This window comes from Pongo abelii, chromosome 18, assembly GCF_028885655.2.
Source record: "Pongo abelii isolate AG06213 chromosome 18, NHGRI_mPonAbe1-v2.0_pri, whole genome shotgun sequence".
NCBI classification, from domain to species: domain Eukaryota; kingdom Metazoa; phylum Chordata; class Mammalia; order Primates; family Hominidae; genus Pongo; species Pongo abelii.
Window position 1 is genome coordinate 68,639,565 of NC_072003.2, and position 24,273 is coordinate 68,663,837.

The 24,273-nt window shown below is 44.5% G+C and overlaps 1 protein-coding gene across 4 annotated transcripts in view; it reads left to right on the plus strand.

The window, feature by feature from the left end:
• The window catches only part of UTP4 (UTP4 small subunit processome component), a 48,448-nt gene that overhangs the window by 12,602 nt on the left and 11,573 nt on the right, over positions 1-24,273 (plus strand). For 2 of the 4 annotated variants that reach the window (XM_009250832.4, NM_001132505.2), the window contains 11 exon segments: positions 4,824-4,995; positions 5,101-5,192; positions 7,903-7,999; positions 8,716-8,780; positions 10,176-10,298; positions 11,382-11,538; positions 14,677-14,783; positions 17,263-17,358; positions 19,328-19,513; positions 21,060-21,170; positions 22,809-23,009. In XM_009250832.4, coding sequence (XP_009249107.2) covers positions 4,824-4,995; positions 5,101-5,192; positions 7,903-7,999; positions 8,716-8,780; positions 10,176-10,298; positions 11,382-11,538; positions 14,677-14,783; positions 17,263-17,358; positions 19,328-19,513; positions 21,060-21,170; positions 22,809-22,925 — 1,323 coding nt within the window. In that variant the 3' untranslated portion in view covers positions 22,926-23,009. 4 annotated transcript variants of the gene reach the window in all.

The following is a 24,273-nucleotide window of genomic DNA, read 5'->3' on the forward strand; positions in this document are numbered from 1 at the left end:
CAGGTGCATGCCACCACGCCAGGCTAATTTTTGTAATTTTAGTAGAGACTGGGTTTTACCATGGCTGGTTTTGAACTCCTGACCTCAGGTGATCCACCCGCCTCGGCCTCCCAAAGTGCTGAAAATACAGGCATGAGCCACCGCCCCTGGCTTTTTCTTTTTCTTTTTCTTTTTCTTTTTTTTTTTTTTTTTTGTAAATTAAGTAAACTGTGTAGTTGGAGGTGGGGGAGTGTTTGAGTTCCTAAGCTGCTGGGTATGTCCACTTTTGTCTTAGGTTAATGGTTTTCAAGTAGTGTCTTTACAGATGAGGGAGAGGCTCCTCGGGGCCACCTTATGTGCTCTCCTTAGAAAATGCTTTCCTTTCTGCTACACAGTCATGACCCTGCAAGAGTCAAGACCCTGCAAGTGTGGTGTTCCCAGAGCACAGGCTTTGGGGGCAGATGGCCGTGTTTGTCATGCCTTTAAACCCTTTGGAGCTCTGGTTTCCTTATCTGTGAAAAAGATTACTAAATGATGATTAGGCAGAAAAAAAGTTATAATCATGATTCATACAAGTATGAAATGGAAATAAGTTAGATTTTCTGTAATTCCTTAATGAGGGAACCGGTAAAATATTTCAAGCAGTTCAACCCGGGAGGCAGAGGTTGCAGTGAGCCGAGATTGTGCCGTTGCGCTCCAGCCTGGGCAACAGAGACTCTGTCTCAAAAAAAAAAAAAACAAAAAAACCAAACTTCAGTCTTTTTACCATTACTTTTGTAATTCTCCCCACATTATTTACTTTTAAACTATTTTAAAAGTGTACATTTCAGTGGAATAAAGTTCATTCACGTTGTTGTACAGCTATCACCACTATCCATTTTCAGAATTTTTTCATCACCACAAACAGAAACCTGTACTCATTAAACACTACCTCCTCATTCCTCCCTTCTCTCAGCCTCTGGTCACCTCTATTCTACTTTCTGTTCCTATGAATTTGCTTATAACATTTGTTATTTTGTATCTGGCTTATTTTACTTAGCATGTTGTTCTCAAGGTTCATCCATCTTGTAGCATTATCAGTATTTCATTCCTTACTAAGACTGTATAATATTTGTGTGTGTGTTTTGTTTATCCATTCATCTATTACTGGACGTTTGGGTTGTTTCCATCTTTTGGCTGTTGTAAATAATACTGCTCTAGGCCAGGTGCTCACGCCTGTAATCCCAGCACTTTGGGAGACCAAGGCGGGTGGATCAGTTGAGGTCAGGAGTTCGAGACCAGCCTGGCCAGTATGATGAAACCCTGTCTCTACTAAAAATACAAAAATTAGCTGGCGTGGTGCTGCGTGCCTGTAATCCCAGCTACTTGGGAGGCTGAGGCAGGAGAATTGCTTGAACCTGGGAGACAGAGGTTGCAGTGAGCTGAGATCGTGCCATTGCACTCCAGCCTGGTCAACAGAGTGCAACTCCAGCTCAAAATAGTAATAATAATAATAATGATAATAATAATAATAGGCCAGGTGTGGTGACTCACGCCTGTAAACCTACCACTTTGGGAGGCCGAGGCAGGTGGATTGGCTGAGCTCAGGAGTTCCAGACCAGCCTGGGCAACATGGTGAAACTGTCCCTACTAAAATACAAAAAAATTAGCTGGGCATGGCAGTGTGCGCCTGTAGTCCCAGCTACTCGGGAGGCTGAGGCAGGAGAATTGCTTGAACCAGGGAGGCGGAGGTTGCAGTGATCTGAGATTGCCCCACTGCACTCCAGCCTGGGCGACAGAGCAAGACTCTGTCTCCAAACAAACAAACAAAAAATAATAATGCTGCTCTGAACATTGAGGTACAAGTACAGGTTGAGTGTCTCTGATCTGGTTCTGCTTGGAACCAGAAGTGTTTCAGATTTTGGATTTTTTTTGGATTTTGGAATATTTGCATATACATAATGAGATATCTTGGGGATGGGACCCCACCCTATACAGGAAATTCATTTATGTTTCATATGTCCCTGATACACATAGCCTGACGGTAATTTTGTACAATATTTTATTCATTTCGTGCATGAAACACAGTTTTGACTGATCCAGCAGATGAGGTCAGATGTGAAGTTTTCTACTTGTGGTGTCTTGTTAGCACTCAAAAAGTTTCAGATTTTGGATTAGGAAACCTTTTTTTTTTTTTTTTTTTTTTAGCTGGGACTACAGGCTCATGCCACCACGCCTGTCTAATTTTTGTTTTTTTGTGTTTTTTTTTTTTTGGAGACGGAGTCTCGCTCTGTCGCCCAGGCTGGAGTGCAGTGGCGTGATCTCCGCTTACTGCAAGCTCCGCCTCCCTGGTTCACGCCATTCTCCTGCCTCAGCCTCCCAAGTAGCTGGGACTACAGGCGCCTGCCACCACACCCGGCTAAATTTTTGTATTTTTTTTTTTCAGTAGAGATGGGTTTTCACCATGTTAGCCAGGTTGGTCTTGATCTCCTGACCTTGTGATCTGCCCGCCTCGGCCTCCCAAAGTGCTGGAGTTACAGGCGTGAGCCACCGTGCCCAGCCTAATTTTTGTGTTTTTAATAGAGACGGGATTTCATTATGTTGGCCAAGCTGGTCTCTAACCCCTGACCTCAAGTGATCCGCCCGCCTCGGCCTCCCAAAGTGCTGGAATTACAGATGTGAGCCACTGCACCCAGCCTAATTTTTGTATTTTTAATAGAGATGGGGTTTTATCATGTTGGCCAGGCTGGTCTCTAACCCCTGACCTCAGGTGATCCGCCCGCCTCAGCCTCCCAAGGTGCTGTGATTACAGGCCTGAGCCACCACGCCCGGCCCTGGATTAGGAATCTTCAATCTGTATTAGTATAGCTGTTTGAGTTCCTGCCTTCAGTTTTTTTGGATGTGTATCTTTATTACTTTTTTTTTTTTTTTTTTTTTTGTGAGACAGGGTCTTGCTCTGTCACTCAGGTGGAGTGCAGTGGTGTAATCCTGGCTCACTGCAGCCTCTGCCTCCCAGGCTCGAGCAGTCCTCCTACCTTAGCCTCCCAAGTGGCTGGGACTACAGGCATGCACCACCAGGCTAAGTTTTTAACATTTTTTGTAGAGATGCAATCTCACTATGTTGCCCAGGTTGGTCTCAAATTCCTGGGCTGAAGTGATTCTCCTGCCTTCCAAAGTGCGGGATTACAGATGTGAGCCATCACGTCCAGCCACGTTACTACTCTTGTTTGGGTTTTTTGTTTGTGTTGTGAGTTGTGTTTTTTTGTTTTGTTTTGTTTTTTCTTGTTTATTTCTTTCATTCTTTTTAAAGATGAGACTTTGGGAGGCTGAGGCGGGCGGATCACCTGAGGTCAGGAGTTTGAGACCAGCCTGGCAAACATGGTAAAACTCTGTCTCTACTGAAAAATAAATACAAGCCTGGGTGCGGTGACTCACACCTGTAATCCCAGCACTTTGAGAGGCCGAGGAGGGTGGATCACCTGAGGTCAGGAGTTTGAGACCAGCCTGGACAACATGGTGAAACCCTGTCTCTACTAATAATACAAAAATTAATCAGGCATAGTGGCGCACGCCTGTAATCCCAGCTACTCAGGAGGCTGAGGCAGGAGAATGGCTTGAACCAAGGAGGCAGGGGTTGTGGTGAGCTGAGATCGCGCCATTGCACTCCAGCCTGGGTGACAAGAGTGAAACTCTGTCTCAAAAAAAAAAAAAACAAAAACAAAAATTAGCCGGGTGTGGTGGTGTGTGCCTGTAATCCCAGCTACTTGGGAGGCTGAGGTGGGAGAATCTCTTGAACCTGGGAAGGCAGAGGTTGCAGTGAGCTGAGATCATGCCACTGCACTCCAGCCTGGGTGACAGAGCGAGACTCCGTCTCAAAAAATAAAAACTAAAAAATAAAGATGAGGTCTCACTATGTTGTGCAGACTGGTCTCCAACTTCTGGGCTCAAGTGATCCTCCTACCCAGTCTCCTGAGTAGCTGGGACTACAGGTTTGTGCTGCTCTGCCCACCTTGTTTATTTAAGAAACTCTTTTTTATTGGTGTTTCTTGCATTTTTTTTTTCTTTTTTTAAGCCAGAGTCTCACTGTGTTGCCCAGGCTGGAGTGCAGTGGTGCGATCTTGGCATACTGCAACCTCTGCCTCCCAGGTTCAAGTGATTCTCGTGCCTCAGCCGTCCAAATAGTTGGGATTACAGGCATGCACCACCATGCCCAGCTAATGTTTGTATTTTTAGTAGCGACGGGGTTCACCATGTTGGCCAAGCTGGTCTCAAACTCCTGGCCTCAAGTGATCCACCCAGCTCAGCTTCCCAAAGTGCTGGGATTATAGGAGTGAGCCACCACACCTGGCTGATGTTGCTTGGATATTTTTAATGAAATCAACATTAAGAAACACCTGTTCTAGTTCCAAATAAAGGATTATCAGTATTTTTATTGGTTTAATACGTTTCTTTAGTGATAATAGCTTGATCATGTTAAATATTCATATTAAATAACATGGTATGGATTTCTTTGTTAGGTTTTCTCTTATGTTCTTTTGAAGGATTTAAATTTCTCAATTAGGTCCTAGGTATTTTATCTCTCTCAATGCTATTCTAAGGAGATCTATGTTGGGTATATGAAGCGTTGCTGTATTGTTCCTACTGTAGACGTTAATTTTGTCAATAGGGGGCGCATTGTTACCAGTGTCTGAGCTTGCTCCTCTGATGGAATCCTTAGCTTCTGGAAGGAAAAGACCCTTGTAACTTTCCTACTGATTCTGGGCATAGGTTTACCCCTAAGCTGCCGAGACAGAAAGCCTCGAAATATTTTTCCAACCAGACCTTGTTTTGCTTACGTGTACCTCCCTCATGATTTAATTCCTCAGCAAGAAGACAGTTTCGTGGTGGGCACAGCCGAGGGAACAGTCTTCCATTTTCAGCTGGTCCCTGTGACATCTAACAGCAACGAGAAGCAGTGGGTGCGGACAAAACCATTCCAGCATCACACTCATGACGTGCGCACTGTGGCCCACAGCCCAACAGCGCTGATATCTGGAGGTGGGTTCCCCTCCTGGCGAGGCTGCTGCTTTACCCTGCCCAGTTCTGGCTGTTCTCGTGCAGGACGACTTCTAATTCTGTACACCTTCTCTCCTGCTTTCCCAGGCACTGACACCCACTTAGTCATTCGTCCTCTCATGGAGAAGGTGGAGGTAAAGAATTACGATGCCGCTCTCCGAAAAATCACCTTTCCCCACGTAAGTGTCCATTCCAGGCCCCTGCTAACCCCTCATCTCCCCATCCCTGTGTCCCCCTCTCCCACAAGCTCTGAACACAGCTCACGCTCGGCAAATTTGTAGGACTTTTTTTTTTTTTTTTTGAGACAGAGTTTGCTCTTGTTGCCCAGGCTGGAGTGCAATGGCGCGATCTTGGCTCACTACAACCTCCACCTCCCGGGTTCAAGCAATTCTCCTGCCTCGGCCTCCCAAGTAGCTGAGATTACAGGCATGTGCCACCATGCTCGGCTAATTTTGTATCTTTAGTAGAGACTGGGTTTCTCCATGTTGGTCAGGCTGGTCTTGGAACTCCCAACCTCAGGTGATCTCCCCACCTCAGCCTCCCAAAGTGCTGGGATTACAAGTGTGAGCCACCACGCTCAGCCTTGTGGTCCTTTTCTTTTCTTTTCTTTTCTTTTTTGAGACTGAGTCTCACTGTGTCGCCCAGGCTGGAGTGCAGTGGCTCCATCTCAGCTCACTGCAAGCTCCGCCTCCCAGGTTCACGCCATTCTCCTGCCTCAGCCTTCCGAGTAGCTGGGACTACAGGTGCCCACCACCACGCCCGGCTAATTTTTTGTATTTTTAGTAGAGATGGGGTTTCACTTTGTTAGCCAGGATGGTCTTGATCTCCTGACTTCGTGATATGCCCGCCTCGGCCTCCCAAAGTGCTGGGTTTACAGGCGTGAGCCACTGTGCCCAGCCCCCCCCGCTTTTTTTTTTTAACCATCTGGGACATGGAGATATTGTAGGACTTTCTGTAGCTACCTTCTTCATTCCTTCTGTTTTTGAGGCAAGCCACTGCAAAGACATTTATGGGGGTAGGAGATATGCAGCAGCACACCTAGTTCAGTTTCTGGGGAAATTTTTCCCTTTTCCAAACAGTTGTGGGTTATGGGAATTTTGTTAGTCTTTCAGGGTAGGCTCTATTCTGGGTGGGAGCAGGAAAACCCAGGCTTCCAGTGTTCTAGGTAAATGGTACCATCTTCCCAAGCTAGAAAACTTGCTCCCCACACCTGCTGCCCCATTCATTCAAGCAGTAAACCTCATTGAGTCTACTCATTAGTATCTTTATACATATGTTATAGATGTAGATAGATAAATAGATAGATAGCTAGATAGATCAACAGCTCTATTGAGGCATATTTGATATATTAAAAATCATACATATTTAATGCATATGGTTTGATGAGGTTGAACATAGTCCTCATAATTTCTTGAATCGAGTCATTCATTTCTCTTTGTCTACGCTGGCATCATCCTAGTTTGGATCAGTGTCTTTTCTCATCTGGATTCCTTTACAGTAGCTTCTTAATCATGTCCTTTTATTTCCATTTGTGTCATTCTAGCCTGTTCTTCATTGATCTTATTTTATTTTATTTTATTTGTTTTTGTTTTTTTGAGACAAGGTCTTGCTCCGTCACCCAGGCTGGATTGCAGTGGTGTGATCTTGGTGATCTTGGCTCACTGTAACCTCTGCTTCCTGAGCTCAAGCAGTCCTCCCACCTCAGCCTCCCGAGTCGCTGGAGCCACAGACATGTGCCACCACGCTCAGCTAATTTCTGTTTTTCTTTTTTTTTTTTTTTTTTTTTTTTTTTTGAGACAGAGCTTTGCTCTTGTTGCTAAGGCTGGAGTGTAGTGGTGCGATCTCGGCTCACTGCAACCTCAGTCTCCTGGGTTCAAGCGATTCTCCTGCCTCAGCCTCCCTAGTAGCTGGGATTACAGGCACCTGCCACCACGCCCAGGTAATTTTTTTTGTATTTTTAGTAGAGACAGGGTTTCACCATGTTGGCCAGGCTGGTCTTGAACTCCTGACCTCAGGTGATCCACCCGCCTTGGCCTCCCAAAGTGCTGGGATTACAGGCATGAGCCACTGTGCCCGGCCTCGGCTAATTTTTTTATTTTTAATTTTTTTTAATAGAGACAAGATCTCACTATCTTGCCCAGGCCAGTCTCAAACTCCTGGTCTCAAGCAGTCCTCGCACCTCAGCCTCTCGAGTGCTGGGATTACAGGCATCAGCCACCGCTCCAGGCCCATTGATCTGTTTTAAAGCAACTTTGTTCATCACTCCATGCTTCAAAGCCTCTGGTTATCCCTGTTGGCTTCAGCATAAAGACAGTTTCCTTAGTGTGTCTTATAGAACCTGTCTCCATCCAGGCCTGGCCCTTCAGCTTCTTTTTGCACCTCTCATGCTTGTAGCACCCCCACCCAGGCTAGCCATTCTCAAGGTCTTTTTGTTTCCTCAAATACTCTTACCTTTGAGCTATGTCACATGCCATTGCCCTCCTCAGAACGTTCTGCCCTGCCTCCTTCGCCTGACTGGTCTTTCCCAGTGAACCTCATCTGGGCTTCTGTATTTACCACCACACAGCTAGGTTAGATGTCCTCTCTCCTTATTTTTCAGTACATACTGTGTTTAGCCGTGTTAAAATTCTTGGCACACTGAAGTCTAATTGCTGATTTAATTCTGTGTCACCCCTTTAGAAGCGTCTTGAGAGCAGTAGCTATGTTTTAATTCATCATTGTGTTCATAGATCCCAGGGCAGTGCCTGGCATATGGGAGTACTTAGGAAATATTTATCAAGGAAATGGATTTCAGCAGTAAAAAATGTGCTAAGGTGGTGCTACTGTATCTGGTACTGAGGCAGTAGATGACCCTGACTTATTTTTTAACTTCTTGATTCTTGGATATAGCGATGTCTCATTTCCTGTTCTAAAAAGAGGCAGCTTCTCCTCTTCCAGTTTGCTCATCACTTAGAACTCTGGCGACTGGGATCCACAGTTGCAACAGGTAAGATGGGAGCACGTTTTTTTAAATAAGAAAACTGGAGAGAGAAGCCAGAAATCAGAATTGCGGTTGGAATTCTGCTTATAGAAAAACTGAAGTAGACTTTTGTGTCTATTTTGACTAATGGTTTTCTCACCCATTAGATAAAGCAAATAAGCTGTTTAGAGTATTAGAATCTTTAGCAGGATATTGGATCATCTCTTAAAAGTTCATGGCTCTAGGTGGTGCACTGCAGGGTGTAGTCAAGGTGAGGGTTGAAGAATCGTAGTTTGCGCTAGCTTAACTTTAAGAGGTGAAAACAGGCTGTTGAAAAACAACAAGATTTAATGATGGGTAATGATAATCCTGTATGAAAAAGAAGATCACATGGATCTTGGAGTGACAGCCTAGTGGCCTTTTTGACTTATTAAGGAAATGTTTGAGTCCTCTCGTTTGCAGTGGATTAAAATTGAGGCCATACAAACTCCACCTGCGTGCCTGGCTATGGACTAGAGCTTCAGGGAATTAGTGGTGTATCAGAGGATAGAAGCAAAGGAAGTACTCACTGCTTTCCTCTTCATGTACCCCTCAAAAATTGTGAGCTTACTTAGTGAGCTTGCATTTTTCTGATTTCCCACTGATAGAGATTCCATTCTTCCAAGGAATGACTTTTTAGAAGAAAAAATGTACAAATACTCTTTCTTTCATAAGAAAAATCTCAGGGAAGTTTCTTGTTTCAGGCAAGAATGGGGATACTCTTCCACTCTCTAAAAATGCAGATCATTTACTGCACCTAAAGACAAAGGTAAGGAAGTTTGTTTAGGCTCTGAATTCTAGAACGTTTTTCCCATTCTGAATTTTGAGGTTACTTAGTTTGCATCATAAATTGTATAAATTCTAAAACTGTTTGAATGAAGGACTGTGTCACCAGGACTGGGTTTCCTGTGATTATAAGTAGGACGTTGAGGATTTATTAGATGGATGTATACAGGAAATAGGTTTCTCTTCTTTTGATATTATTGTGAAAAAATGTGCTTTTATTTATTTATTTATTTATTTATTTATTTATTTTTGAGACGGAGTTTCACTCTTGTTGCCCAGGCTGGAGTGCAATGGCACCACCTCGGCTCACTGAAACCTCCGCCTCCTGGGTTCAAGCGATTCTCCTGCTTTAGCCCCCTGAGTAGCTGGGATTACAGGCATGCGCCACCACGCCCGGCTAATTTTTTGTATTTTTAGTAGAGATGGGGTTGGCCAGGCTGGTCTTGAACTCCCGACCTCAGGTGATCCGCCCGCCTTGGCCTCCCAAAGTGCTGGGATTACAGGTGTGAGCCACCGCGCCCAGCCATGTGCATATTTTTAAAAACAAATAGTACAAAAGGGTATACAGTGAAAAAAAAATCATTTTGTTTTGTGAGTTTTTAAAAACTACATAAATGTTACATTCAACTTTTCTTTATTCTCCAGATTCTTTTTTGTTTGGTTAGTTGGTTGGTTTTTTGTTTGTTTGCTTACTCTTTTGAGGCAAGGTCTCATTGTGTTATCCAGGCTGGAGAGCAGTGGCATGATCATGGCTCACTGCAGCCTCAACCTCCCAGGCTCAGGTGATCCTCCCACTTCATCCTCCCAGGTAGCTGGGACTACAGGTGTGCACCACCATGCCCAGCTAATTTTTTGTAGAGTCAGGGTTTCACCATGTTGTCCAGACAGGTCTTGAACTCCTGGGCTCAAGCAGTCCTCCACCTCAGCCTCCCAAAGTGCTGGGATTACAGGCATGACCCACTGTATCTGGCCTTCAAATGTTTTTTATTTGCTATTTCTTAGAAGTCTTTAAAGCAGAACGTCGTAGACAAAACAGAAAATAAGTACTTCAAAGCACCTATCCTCCCGAGCTTTTCTTCAGTAAATGCCTCCCTGCTCAGGTTTCTGAAGTTGGGGTCTAGTATGAGGCTATCTATGAAGTATTCAAAGGGCCAAAATAAGAATAGACCTCCATTCTTGGATTTGGAAATCAAAGCCATGCCTTTTAGGTGCTCTGCCTCTGAAATAATCATATTAATGCAGACCACACGAGGATCCAGATTATGTGTAGATATCTGTGGATATGTCCAGAGTGGCAAGAGCTTGAGGTGTCATGTCCCAGTGCACCTTGTTATGTGAAGTTTAATTGCACATTCATTTTGATTCCTGATATTGCCAGGGTCCTGAGAACATTATCTGTAGCTGTATCTCCCCATGTGGAAGTTGGATAGCCTATTCTACAGTTTCTCGGTTTTTTCTCTATCGGCTGAATTATGAACATGACAACATAAGCCTCAAAAGGGTAAGTGATAGCCCAATGTCTGGTCACATAAGAGGAAACTTCCTAAATATGTCATTTTTGTGTGGAAGTGGAAATCAACTGGATGTGAATCCTTGCTCAGTTAAAAACTATTTGGAGATTTGGAGAGGGCTGTTACGAAACAGTGTTTTATTTCTTTTTTTTTTTTTTTTTTTGAGACGGAGTTTTGCTCTTGTCACCCAGGCTGTAGTGCAATGGCACAGTCTTGGCCCACTGCAACCTCCGCCTCTTGGGTTCAAGCGGTTCCTGTGCTTCAGTCCCCTGAGTAGCTGGGATTACAAGCGCCCACCACCACGCCTGGCTGATTTTTGTATTTTTAGTAGAGATGGAGTTTCACTACCCATTGCCATGCTGGTCCTGAACTCCTGACCTCAAGTGATTTCACCCACCTCAGCCTCCCAAAGTGCTGGGTGCTGGCATTACAGGCGTGAGCCACCGCGCCCAGCCTTTTTTTTTTTAACCGAGTTTCGCTCTTGTCACCCCGGCTGGAGTGCAATGGCACCACCTCAGCTCACCGCAATGTCTGCCTCTCGGGTTCAAGCCATTCTCCTGCCTCGGCCTCGCGAGTAGCTGGGATTACAGGTGCCCACCACCAGGCCTGGCTAATTTTTCTATTTTTAGTAGAGATGGGGTTTCACCACGTTGGCCAGGCTGTCCTGAACTCCTGACCTCAGGTGATCCCACCCGCTCAGCCTCCCAAAGTGCTGGGATTACAGGCGTGAGACACTGCGCCCGGCCCACACCCAGCCTTTATTTCCATTTTGAAATTTTGTGGTATGTTCTTAGAGGGATACGGTAATGCCCTACAGGCAGTAAAATTAAAGCTTTTCTGTTTAGTGGTTTCATGTGTGACTTAGTTATTTCCTTGATAGAGAAGTGAATATTTACTAAAGAGATGAAAGGGGGATGTATAGGTTACTGGAGAGAAACCGGTGTTCTGTGCCGAGTCAGTTGGCTTACTTAGAGACAGGAAGCATTAATGTACCTTAAGCCTAGCTGTGATTGTTTCTGATGGGCTGTAGGTCTCCCTTCTCTCACTGGCTTTTATTATTGGTTCACCCAAAGGTTTCCAAAATGCCAGCATTCCTTCGCTCTGCCCTTCAGATTTTGTTTTCTGAAGATTCAACAAAGCTCTTTGTAGCATCAAATCAAGGAGCTCTGCATATTGTTCAGCTGTCAGGAGGAAGCTTCAAGCACCTGCATGCTTTCCAGCCTCAGTCAGGTGGGAATCTGGTAACTGGCCATGGGGAGACTTGTCGTGTCTAAGATGTAACTTTTTTGCTTTTAAGCCTCCATGTCGGGGGTTCCCTCATGTTCCTCCTACCCTGCAGATACACTCACTCACATGTTTGCAGTTTCAAGTAGGAGGAGATAGCTGGCAGATGAAGACTCTCGATGAGATCTGCAATGTTCTTCACACCTACTCCTTTCTCACTGGGTTTTTGATTCCTTATTTGGGGCCAGAGAAGTTTCATCATCCTTAGTTTGTTAGCAGAACAAGAAGAAAGTTAAAGTCATTTGCAATCCTGATACCCAGAAATAGCTACCATTAATATTTTCGTATTTTCTAATATGTATTTGTATATAAGTATTTTGTGGGCATGTTGCCTTTTTTGGTTGTTTGTTTATTAAAAGGTACAATCGTAGATCGCTGCCACCTCGACCTCTTGGGCTCAAGTTATCTTCCCATCTCAGCACCCTGAGTAGCTGGGACTACAGACGCCCACCACTATGCCCAGCTAATTTTTTCATTTTTTTTGTAGAGACGGGGTCTCATTATGTTGACAAAGTTGGTCTTGAACTCCTGGGGTCAAGTGATCCTCCCATCTTGCCCTCCCAGCTGAGATTATAGGCATGAGCCACTGTGCCTGGCCCAAAAGTATTCTTATACATACAGTTTAATTACCTGTGTTCATATAATATTCCTGAGAATTTTTCTGTTTTCCTTGAGAATGTGAGTATTAATGAACGAGTGTGGCTATGTAGCCAGCTATGGCTAACTGTTAAGGGACTTAGACTCAGTTTCCAGATTAATTAAGCTGGTAGTTGTATGGATACTTCCTATGGGCCTTTCCCCTCTCCCTTGTCCTGGATTTTAACTGCTGCTTCACTGTCATTTACACTCCCATCAGCCTAGAAAGTCAACTCTTTTTTTTTTTTTTTTTTTTTTTTGAGATGGCCTCACTCTGTTGCCGGGGCTGGAGTGCAGTGGTGCGATCATGGCTCACTGCAGCCTCACCCTTCCCAGGCTCAGATAATCCTTCCACCTCAGCCTCCCAAGTACACAGGAGCATACCACCACACCCAGCTAAGTTTTGTATTTTTGTAGAAACAGGGTTTCACCATGTTGCCCATCCTGGTCTTGAACTCCTGGGCTCAAGCAATCCTCCTGTCTCGGCCTCCCAAAGTGCTAGGATTACAGGTGTGAGTCACCATGCCTAGTGAAAGTCACCTCTTTTATCTTCAACTCTCACTGTTCATAAGCTGATCCAGAAGGCTACAGGAGAAGAAACCCACAAGTTAGGGGTCAGATAAATCAAACTCTTTATTATCTATATATGTTTTTATTACAAAACTTAGGCTATTTATCTTATATCTAGCACTCCTTGAGATTCGGCTCTGCATTATGTATATGACTTTATTTTTTCCACTTCCCTCATCTCACTTCCCCTTGTAGTCAAGCTGGTTTCTTCACAGCTCTCAAACCTGCATATTCTAGTCCTCGTCACTTAGCTTGCAGTGTTCCCCATCCTTTTTTCCTCATCCCCACCCATCCTTTGGCAGCTGGGTTATGCTTGTTATAAAGCCATGTTATCGTTTGGGGGCGTTACATGCAGCACGCATTTTGGCATAGAGCATCACTGTCCAATTTTTATCCCACACTAGTTGTCGTGTTGCCAGATTGGTTTAAAGTCTCTAGATGACAAAGATGGCTCAGACGTGCCCATCCTCCCTTAGTGCTAAATATACAGCAGACACCCAATAAATTAAAGATATGCTTCAAGTCTATTGAACTTGCTGTTTGTCTGTAACTTTTTTTGTTATTATTAATTTATTTATTTTTGAGACAGAATTTCAAAAGACAGAGTTTCTTGTCGCCCAGGCTGGAGTGCGTTGGTGCCATCTCGGCTCACTGCAACCTTTGCCTCCCAGGTTCAAGTGATTCTCCTGCCTCAGCCTCCCGAGTAGCTGGGATTACAGGCACCCACAACCACACCCAGCTATTTTTTTTTGTACTGTTAGTAGAGATGGGGTTTCACCGTCTTGGTCAGGCTGGTCTTGAACTCCTGACCTCAGGTGATCCACCTACCTCTGCCTCCCAAAGTGCTGGCATTACAGGTGTGAGCTACGACGCCTGGCCTGTCCATAATTTTGGTTTAAAAAAAATTTGGGGGCCAGGCACAGTGGCTCATGCCTGTAATCCCAGCACTTTGGGAGGCCGAGGTGGGCAGATCATAAGGTCAAGAGATCAAGATCATGCTGGCCAACATGGTGAAACCCCATCTCTACTAAATATACAAAAATTAGCTGGGTGTGGTGGTGCACGCCTGTAGTCCCAGCTACTTGGGAGGCTGAGGCAGGAGAATGGCTTGAACCCGAGAGGCAGACGTTGCAGTGAGCCGAGCGATTGCATCACTGCACTCCAGCCCGACAACAGAGTGAGACTCCGTCTAAAAAAAGAAAAAAGAAAGAGGCCAGGCGCGGTGGCTCACGCCTGTAATCCCAGCACTTTGGGAAGCCAAGGTGGGCGGATCATCTGAGGTCAGGAGTTCAAGACCAGCCCAGCCAACATGGTGAAACCCCGTCTCTACTAAAAATACAAAAATTAGCCAGGCATGGTGATGGGTGCCTGTAATCCCAGCTAGTCAGGAGTCTGAGGCAGGTGAATCACTTGAATTTGGGAGCTGGAGGTTGGAGTGAGCGGATCCGCCACTGCACTCCAGCCAGAGTGACAGAGCTAGACTCCATCTCAAAAAAAAAAAAACAAAGAACAAAAAAAAAGAAAACAGAAAAAAAAACCATTTGGTAGGAAAGGAGTTTGAAACAATTAAAGTATATATTTTAGTGGCAGATGCTGCCGTCATTCTCTATTCCTATAGTAAGCAGTGTCTTAGGCCTGAGGAAGTAATAACTTCTGTTTTATCTTTCTGGACCTTCTTTACAGGCGGGATGGCTTAAATAAGTAGATGAAAAAAGTAGAAACATTAACATCTAGAAGTAATTTGCACAGTGATCAGCAAATTATCCTGGTAGTGATTTAAAACTCTGAGGGTCTCCTTGGCTTTTGCCATCATCTCTAGGGCAGGGCTGGCTGTGGACACTGTGTGAATTCAGAGATGTAACTGTTTTGTCCTCACAGGAACAGTGGAGGCCATGTGTCTTTTGGCAGTCAGTCCAGATGGGCATTGGCTAGCTGCATCAGGTACCAGTGCTGGAGTCCATGTCTACGATGTAAAACAGCTAAAGGTGAGCATAGGGTTTCATGGCAGCAGTTTGAATCATTGTACAGGAGCCAGTTCACCCTGCAGTTAAAAGATTCAAGGCAGATTGGCATGACCTGGAAATTTATTAGACTTTTTTCTTTTTTTTCTTTTTTTTTTTTTTTTTTTGAGACAAAGTTTCACTCTGTCACCCAGGCTAGAGTGCGGTAGCGCGATGTCGGCTCACTGCAACCTCAGCCTCCCGGGTTCAAATGATTCTCCTGTCTCAGCCTCCTGAGTAGCTGGGATTACAGGCGTGTGCTGCCACACCCGGCTAATTTTTGTATTTTAATAGAGACGGGGTTTCACCATGTCGCTCAGGCTGATCTTGAACTCCTGAGCTCAGGCAATCCGCCCACCTCAGCCTCCCAAAGTGCTAGGATTACAGGCATGAGCCACCGCGCCTGGCCAGACTTTTTTCTTTTTAACTAATAATTTTTCCAGGTTTGGAATCCTGTTTTATTTTTATGGAACCCAGAAGCTATACTGTGTAACATTAAAAGCAGCTAATGGAAACAGTGAAACCCATTCATACCTGGAAATTTGAAATTAATGATCCGTGGGTGATGTAAACACATCCAGGTTCTTTCTGTATTTTTGGGAGGAAAATTCTGATATACACAGACAAATAGTTGCAGATAATAAGAGTTCCTTTCATGGCTTGCCTTGTAATCTCAAGGTAAACATAATCAAAACTTCAAAAAAGGAATACTGGGAAAACATTTTTCACTAATCAGTAATGATGCTGTCAGTCATAAATTGAGTCATTAGTGATCCCTTACAAGTCCTCATCTTCATTATAAGAATTAGATTCAAACTACCCAAAACTTGCAATAAGCATTAAAAGTGTATAGAATAACATCAAACTTCAACACTTAATGGGTTTACCTGTTAACTGCATAGTGTAAGCTTTGTTGCATTATGGTAGGAGCATGTACTGAGCACTTGTCTTTGAGCCTTGCCTGGCATTTAAAGAGTGTTTGTGTGTAGCGTGCACATGCTTTGCAATTGTACATAAAACTCCATGCCTAGGCATTTATTTATTTTAAACCTGGTGTAGAGCTGTAGACTCCCTATTCAATGACACATTTATAAGCAGTTTGTACAGATGGATTTACTCAGATGGAAAGGCTTTACTCTCAGTTCTCCACAAATGCTGTTAGTTTTGTAAGCGGTTAAATATGCTTTTTATTTTTTTGAGACACGGTTTCACTCTGTCACCCAGATTGAGTGCAGTGGCGCAGTCACATCTCACTGCAGCCTTGACATCTCGGCTCAAGCGATCCTTCCACCTCAGCGTCCTGAGTAGCTGGGACTACAGGCGAGTCCCACCACACCTAGCTAATCTTTTTTTTTTTTCCCGTAGAGATGAGGTCTTGCTATGTTGCCCAGGCTGGTCTTGAACTCCTGGACTCAAGTGTTCCTCCCGCCCTGGCCCTTCCGAAGTGCTGTAGTTACAGGTGTGAGCTACTGCGCCCAGCCAGTAGGCCTTTTTTTTTTTTTTTTTTTTGAGACGTAGTCTTGCATGTTGCCCAGGCTGGAGTGTGGTGGCGCAGTCTCTGCTCACTGCAACCTCCACCTCCTAGGTTCAAGTGATTCCCCTGCCTCAGTCTCCTGAGTAGCTGGGATTACAGGCGCACGCCACCACGCCCAGCTAATTTTTTTTATTTTTGGTAGAGATGGGGTTTCACCATGTTGGCCAGGCTGGTCTCGAACTCCTGACCTCGTGATCCGCCTGCCTTGGCCTCCCAAAGTGCTGGGATTATAGGCATGAGCCACTGCGCCCGGCCAACCAATAGGCATTTTTTTAAGAAAATGAGGACTGGTGCAGTGGCTTAACGCCTGTAATCCCGGCACTTTGGGAGGCCGAGGTGGGTGGATCATGAGGTCAGGAGTTTGAGACCAGCCTGGCCAACATGGTGAAACCTCGTCTCTACTAAAAATACAAAAATTAGCTGGGCATGGTGGCGGGTGCCTGTAATCCCAGCTACTCGGGAGGCTGAGGCAGGAGAATCACTTGAAACCGGAAGGTGGAGGTTGCAGTGAGCCAGGATCATGCCATTGCACTCCAGCCTGGGAGAAAGAGTGAAACTCCATCTCAAAAAACAAAAAAAAAAGAAAATACAAAAAATTAGCCGGGTGTGGTGGTAGGCACCTGTAATCCCAGCTACTTGGGAGGCTGAGGCAGGAGAATCACTTGAACCCGGGAGGCGGAGGTTGCAGTGAGCTGATTATCACGCCACTGCACTCCAGCCTGGGTGACAAGAGCGAAACTCCATCTCAAAAAAAAAAAAAAAAGAAATGAAAGTTCATTGGTTGGGGAAATGCCTGAAATTTATGGAACTTCCCTAGAACCCTTTTAAATTATGAGGAGCACTATTTAAACCCCTGACCTAGACCATTCAATCTTTGCTGAGGAAAAGCGTCACTTAGAGTTGCCCCTTGTGTCTGTTATTCGTTCCCAGCTTCACTGCACGGTGCCTGCTTACAATTTCCCAGTGACTGCTATGGCCATTGCACCCAATACCAACAACCTTGTCATCGCTCATTCGGACCAGCAGGTAAGGGAGATTTCAGTGCTTTCTAATCCCTTCCTGCTGGATAGTAATCTAGAAGCTGGAATATTGGGCAGTTGCAGGGAGCTTTTTTTTGAAGGTGTTGTAGGATATAAGGTAGTTTTCTCCTGTGTGAAGTAAAGCTTCCTTGCCTGTCTGGGCTCATCATAGGCCAGCAGTATGCATTGGTTTGATGGGATGCAATTTAAATGGAGAAGCACTAAGATTCTAGAGTAAAGAATCACAAGAGGGAGGAGGAATTTTGAAGTACTCATTTTCCTCATTGTTTTAGAGGAGAGATGACATGGGCTTGGGTATTAAACTGAATATGGGATGGAATAAGATTTTGAGAGTTGAAAGTGACTAAAAGATTGTATCATTCACCTTTACGCTTGCCGATGAGGAAATCAAGCCCTAATAAGATCAGGTACCTAATCTCAGCCAAAATTAGAAACTAATCGACTTTTTTCTATACCAATTTGTAAGGAGATTGTGATTATAAGGAGGTCTTTAAAAAAAAAAAAAAAACCTGGGCTGCAGAATATATTAGGAAGTTATCAATAATTATATTAGGAAGTTATCAGTAATTCATCTGTAAAATTGGAGATGTTAATATCTACTTCACTGAGCTGTTGGGAAGATTAAATGTAATCCAGGAAGCACATTTAAAGTAGACTGCTAGGCAAATGATGCTTACTGCTTTGATGGTCAGTTTTTTTTTGTTCTTTTTGAGACGGAGTCTCGCTCTGTCACCCAGGCTGGAGTACAGTGGCACGATGTCCACTCACTGCAAGCTCCGCCTTCCAGGTTCATGTCATCCTGCTGCCTCAGCCTCCCGAGTAGCTGGGACTACAGGCGCCCGCCACCACGCCTGGCTAATTTTTTGTATTTTTAGTAGAGACGGGGTTTCACCATGTTAGCCAGGATGGTCTCGATCTCCTGACCTTGTGATCCGCCTGCCTCGGCCTCCCAAAGTGCTGGGATTATAGGCTTGAGCCACCGTGCCTGGCCGATGGTCAGTTTTTACACTCACACATGCACACACACACTGTCCAAAAAGTGAAATCTCTCAGTTTGATAGATTTGAGTCCTTGACCAAAGACTGAAAGAGTAGTGAAGCCACACATCTTTGCCTTTGTCACACATAATGATAATTTCCCCCACGACACCTTTTACTGGCACAAGTCCACATGGTCTTTGACTTAGAAATTTCAGTTCTAATCCTTCTTTTTATTTATATATGTATATCTATATATCTATATGTATATGCTTTTAGCTGTGCAAAGAGACATTTATACAGAGACAGTTCATTGCAGCTTTGTTTGTAGTAGACAAAGATATGAAACAAGCTAATGTCCATTAAGCAGAGTGGATAAGTAAATCATGATACATGGATAAAATGAGTGGACTATTCTGTGTTTCAGAATGGGCATGACTGATATATATGTGTATTAATGTGGGTCAGTCTCCATGATATAACACTGAGCAAGAAAAGCAAGATACAGAACACCATGTATTATGTGCATAAAACAGCTCTGAAAAGATGGGCTGGGCGCGGTGGCTCACGCCTATAATCCCAGCACTTTGGGAGGCTGAGGCGGGCAGATCACGAGGTCAGGAGATCGAGACCATCCTGGCTAACATGGTAAAACCCCGTCTCTACTAAAAATACAAAAAATTAGCCAGGCTTACTCATGGGCGCCTATAGTCCCAGCTACTTGGGAGGCTGAGGCAGGAGAATGGCTTGAACCCGGGAGGCGGAGCTTGCAGTGAGCGGAGATCAAGCCACTACACTCCAGCCTGTGCGACACAGCGAGACTCCATCTCAAAAAAAAAAAAAAAAGTGTTGGGAGAGCATAGAATGAATATAATACAGTTGAAGGTTTGTATAGATACTTTCTGGTTAGGAATGAGAATGCCCTTCTGGTCTTTCTGAGTATCAGCCTGCGTTTCTCTGTGTCATGTCCTCCCTCAGGTATTTGAGTACAGCATCCCAGACAAACAGTATACAGATTGGAGCCGGACTGTCCAGAAGCAGGGCTTTCATCACCTTTGGCTCCAAAGGGATACTCCTATCACACACATCAGTTTTCATCCCAAGAGACCGATGCACATCCTTCTCCATGATGCCTACATGTTCTGCATCATTGACAAGTCATTGGTGAGTTCTTCACTGCTACCTCCCAAATCTTCTTCTGAATCTTAAAGTTCTAAAAGCAACAAGTACAATAAGGTAAGAGGATGGAGACTCAGAATAAAGGTAGCTAGTAAATCAGAATAAAGGTAGCTAGTACATTTCTTGGAGGAGAGGGGCTTTTGTTTTACAGATTCCCTGGTTTGTGTTCCCACAGTTCTTCGGGAGGCTGTCAGGGAAGGGGCTGGCCTTTGTGTACTGGCTTTTGCTGATGTGACTATTTCTCTACTTTGCGAGTAAGCACATAAATCTTACATAGAAAAGTGATTAGGCCAGTATTCAGAAGGTGACCCTCATCAGGAAGTATCATTGATTTGGCTAACTTGCTTTCGACTTTGAACTCTGGGGTATCTGAATAACCTGGTTTCATTAAAGTAGGTACAGACTGAGGTTTTGACCTCTGTGCCCTTTGGCTGAAGCTACTGAAACGCTGTCTGCAGGCTTGAGGAACTGGTCTTAACATCTTCGAAAAACCCAGTTAGGAAAATTCTTCATGGCGGTGATTTAGATGGGATACGAGCATTTTCTTCAGTTTTAGATTCCATCCTCTTTGCCAGCTGCTGTTTTGATTCACCCTGAATTTATATGGCTTTTCTGGGCAGGTGCTTTGTTTCCTAGGAGCATTGTGGCCATGCCTGTCCTGCACTTTGGGCTTAGATTACAACCATCACACGGTGTTTTGGTGTGTTTGTGAAGGTGGGGGTGGAAGGAACATGGGGGAAAGCAGCAGATGGCTCTAAAGGAGGTGTGCACGGGGATGTGTCACTGGAATCATCTCGTGGGCCCTGCGACCTCTGGGTGTGGGAAGCAGAGCTGGCTGACAAGTGCCTTCTGCAAGATGAGTGATACAGGAAGGGCCCCTCCCACTCTCTTGCCTCTTTGTAATTGAGCCCAGATCATTTTTTCCAAAGCATTGGCTTTAAGTTCATCGCTTCCTTGTAGTAGGCATAGCTATTTCCCAGGAAGTCAGAGACAAAATATCATTTCTTTGCCCAGAGGCCACCTCGAGGTGTCAGTGACATCAGCAGGGGTGGTTTGTGTTGAGGTTTCGCCTGGGGAGAACTTCAGTCACTTGTCCAGTCTGTGATCTTGTTGGGGGAGAGTCTAGAAAGCACAGAGCCTGTGTGGGCTGAGCTCCTGCACTTGCCAGTTTGTTCCTTTCTGACAAAGTGATACTGATGAGACAGGCCAGAAGCCCCAGAAGGGCCCTTTGATCTTGCTGCATGGAGTTAACAAGCTCTCTTTGCCTCATACTCCCACCCTCTGCAGTGTGGCTGCAAGAGTAGCTTCAGCTCTTTCTCCCTCTCTCTCCTTTTCTTTTTTTTCCTCCCTAGTTTTTCTGAATAGAGGTATCATGGCTACAGCTGTTTTCCTGAATTAATGAATGTCAGGGAGGTATTGAATATATATGATGGTTAGAAGATGATGTTGGGCTCAAAATGCACTACAGATCTTTGGTCTGCAGAAGCCCAATAAAAGTAACCATTTAAACAATGTGTCTTTGTTTTTTTAGCCCCTTCCAAATGACAAAACCTTACTCTACAATCCATTTCCTCCCACGAATGAATCAGATGTCGTCCGGAGGCGCACAGCTCATGCTTTTAAAATTTCTAAGATATATAAGGTAAAACATCTTGTGTTGTTATTCTGGATAGTTGGTTCCTTTGTGATATCAAAATATAATAAACTCCACAATCGGAAGATAAGAGCATCTTCAGTTTCCATGCAGAGAACCTGGCTTGTGGGAGACAAGTCACCTTTTTGAGGCTGGCTGTCCCTTGTATATGTTTTATTGTTCTTGCCTTAGTAGGTTAGAGGCAGGCACATCATACATAACCAAAATGAAATGCATAAGTAGTGAGAAATGTTGGCGCTGAGGGTAGAGTCTTTGTTGACGTGAGAGCTGGCTTTAAATTTTACTTGTTGGAGTGTTCCATAGGATAAATGTCAAGCAGGCAGGGCTTGGTAGCTCATACCTGTAATCCCAGCACTTTGGGAGGCCAAGGCAGGTGGATCTCCTCAGCCCAGGAGTTCAAGACCAGCCTGGGCACCATGGTGAAACCCCATCACTATCAACAAAAAAAAAAAAAAAAGGAGAGTTCTGTAAATTACTCAAATGTGATTAGCTTCTTGATGCATTTGTAACTTGCCAGTTGTCAGTTGCCTTAGCCTGGGTATGGTGATTCACGCCTGTAATCTCAGTACTTTAGGAGGTTGAGGCTGGAGTTCAAGACCAGTCTGGGCAACATAGTGAGACCCTGTCTCTACAGAAAAAAAATACAAAAATTAGCTAGGTGTGGTGGAGCATGCCTGTAGTCCCAGCTGCTCAAGAGGCTGAGATGGGAGGATAGCTTGTGCTCAGGAGTTCAAGGCTGCAGTGAATATGATTGCACCACTGCACTTCAGGCTGGGTGACGTCGAGATTCTGTCTTAAAAAAAAAAAAGAACTTAGGCTTTAAAGTCCTTGCTTAACATTGATTCTTGAGATATAAGAAGCATAGATTTTCTATCCAGAGAAATGTAAAAAAATCCTGCTGAGACCTTTTATGAGTGAATTTAGTTAAAAGCTCCCAATCTTGGCTGGGCGCGGTGGCTCACGCCTGTAATCCCAGCACTTTGGGAGGCCAGGGTGGGCGGATCACGAGTTCAGGAGATCGAGACCATCCTGGCTAACACGGTGAAACCCCATCTCTACTAAAAATACAAAAAATTAGCCGGGCGTGGTAGCGGGCGCCTGTAGTCCTGTAGTCCCAGCTACCCGGGAGGCTGAGGCAGGAGAATGGTGTGAACCCGGGAGGCGGAGCTTGCAGTGAGCTGAGATTGCACCACTGCACTCCAGCCTGGGCAGCAGAGCGAGACTCTGTCTCAAAAAAAAAAAAAAAAAAAAAAAAAAGCTCCCAATCTCAAGCCAGGCACAGCAATGCACACCTACCTATTGTCCCAGCTACTCAGGAGACTGAGGCAGGATGATTGCCCAGGAGTTCAGGGCTTCAGTGCACGTTGATCATGTCTATGAATGACTACTGCTCTCCTGCTTGGGCAACATAGCAAGACCCCCATCTCTAAAAAATAAAAAAAAAAAGCTTTTATGCATTCCAACTATTTTGAGTCCCAGGGCAGGAAAGATTGTCAAGAAATTTAAATCATTTGAGCCTTGAACTAGGCTAACCTTTTAGCTTAGATGGTGTCTACCTACAGTCAGTTCTTTCAGGACTAGCCCTGGATCCTAAGTCCTGATAGAATAATTATCATCCCTCTGCAGCCTCTACTCTTCATGGATCTTTTGGATGAAAGAACACTCGTGGCAGTAGAACGGCCTCTGGATGACATCATTGCTCAACTCCCACCACCCATTAAAAAGAAGAAATTTGGAACCTAAAACAGGGCACTGTCTGTGTCCTTCCTTGAACTGTCTACCCTGTTGCTTTTCACAAATCATGGTAATAAAACAAGTTATTCTTGAGGACTAGGCATTATAAATGTTTTCTTCCAAAATAATGGACAGTCATTTCCCTTCATTGAATGAAAATGAATGGAAATTCCAAATGAGGTATTTGTATTTGGGATAATGTGCTGAGTAGCTACAAACTCATCTAATGTTGATTGAGTCCTGCTTATTCTGTAGGCCGTAATCTCAGAAGAAAAGATATTTGCGTTCTGTTCCCTATTACATGCCTAGGGCTTCAGAGAGCTGATAGCCTTCACTTCCTGCCAGGCCCCAGCCTGTGCAACTGCGTGGGAATCTCCCCATCCTCGCCCTGGAGGGCAGAGGACCGTAATTACTTACCCAGGATAGCCTGGCCACTTATAATAACCATAATCAGGCTTAGAGTTCAAGGAAGAATTTCATCTCCAGCATTATAAGGTAGTGCTCCATCTAAAAAATAGATGCCTTTGACCTTTGACAGTCAGCCGTTAATTTTATTTAAAAGGAAAAAAAGCTTGGGTTATCAGTCCCATTAACTGCCTTTTTACCTGTTATGTGCTGGTTTCAAAAGGTATGGAAGGGCCAGGCATGGTGGCTCATGCCTGTAATCCCAGCATTTTAGGAGGCCGAGGTGGGAGCATCACTTGAGTCCAGAGACCAACCTGGGCAACATAGGGAGACCCTATCTCTGAAGAAATACAATATGAAAAAAAAGATATAGGAGCTGGGCACACATCAGTAGTCCCAGCTACTCGGGAGGCTCACTGGAGCCCAGGAGTTTGAGACCATAATGTGCTATGATCATACTGGTGAATAGCCACTGCACTCCAGCCTGGGCAACATAGTGAGACCCTGTCTCTTTAAAAAAAAAAAAAAAAAAAAAAAGGTAAGGAAACACTGGGCAGGAATTTTGTTAGGGAGTAAGTGTAGAGATGGGGACCCGAGAGACCACCATGTATTTCACATTTTTCATTCTCTTCTACCTGCTCTGACATGTTATTCCCACATGTGTTGTCAACTGACCAATTTTAATGTGATCTTTAAATTAGAAAGTGAAGAACTCTAGTTAACTAAACTGAGCAGATAGATTTCTTTCCCTTCTCGGGATGTATTCTGTTGCATGCCTGTGTAAACCCAGTTTGTGTAGTTTTTGTTTGTTTTGGGGATGGAGGGCTGAAGTGTGGGCAGAGAAGTGTGTGGGTTCTGATGACATCATGAATGAAGGGTTGGTGAAAAACATTTTGCTATGATTAGCCCCACCCTCCATTCTGGAAAGGGAAAATAAATGAGGATTTAAGGT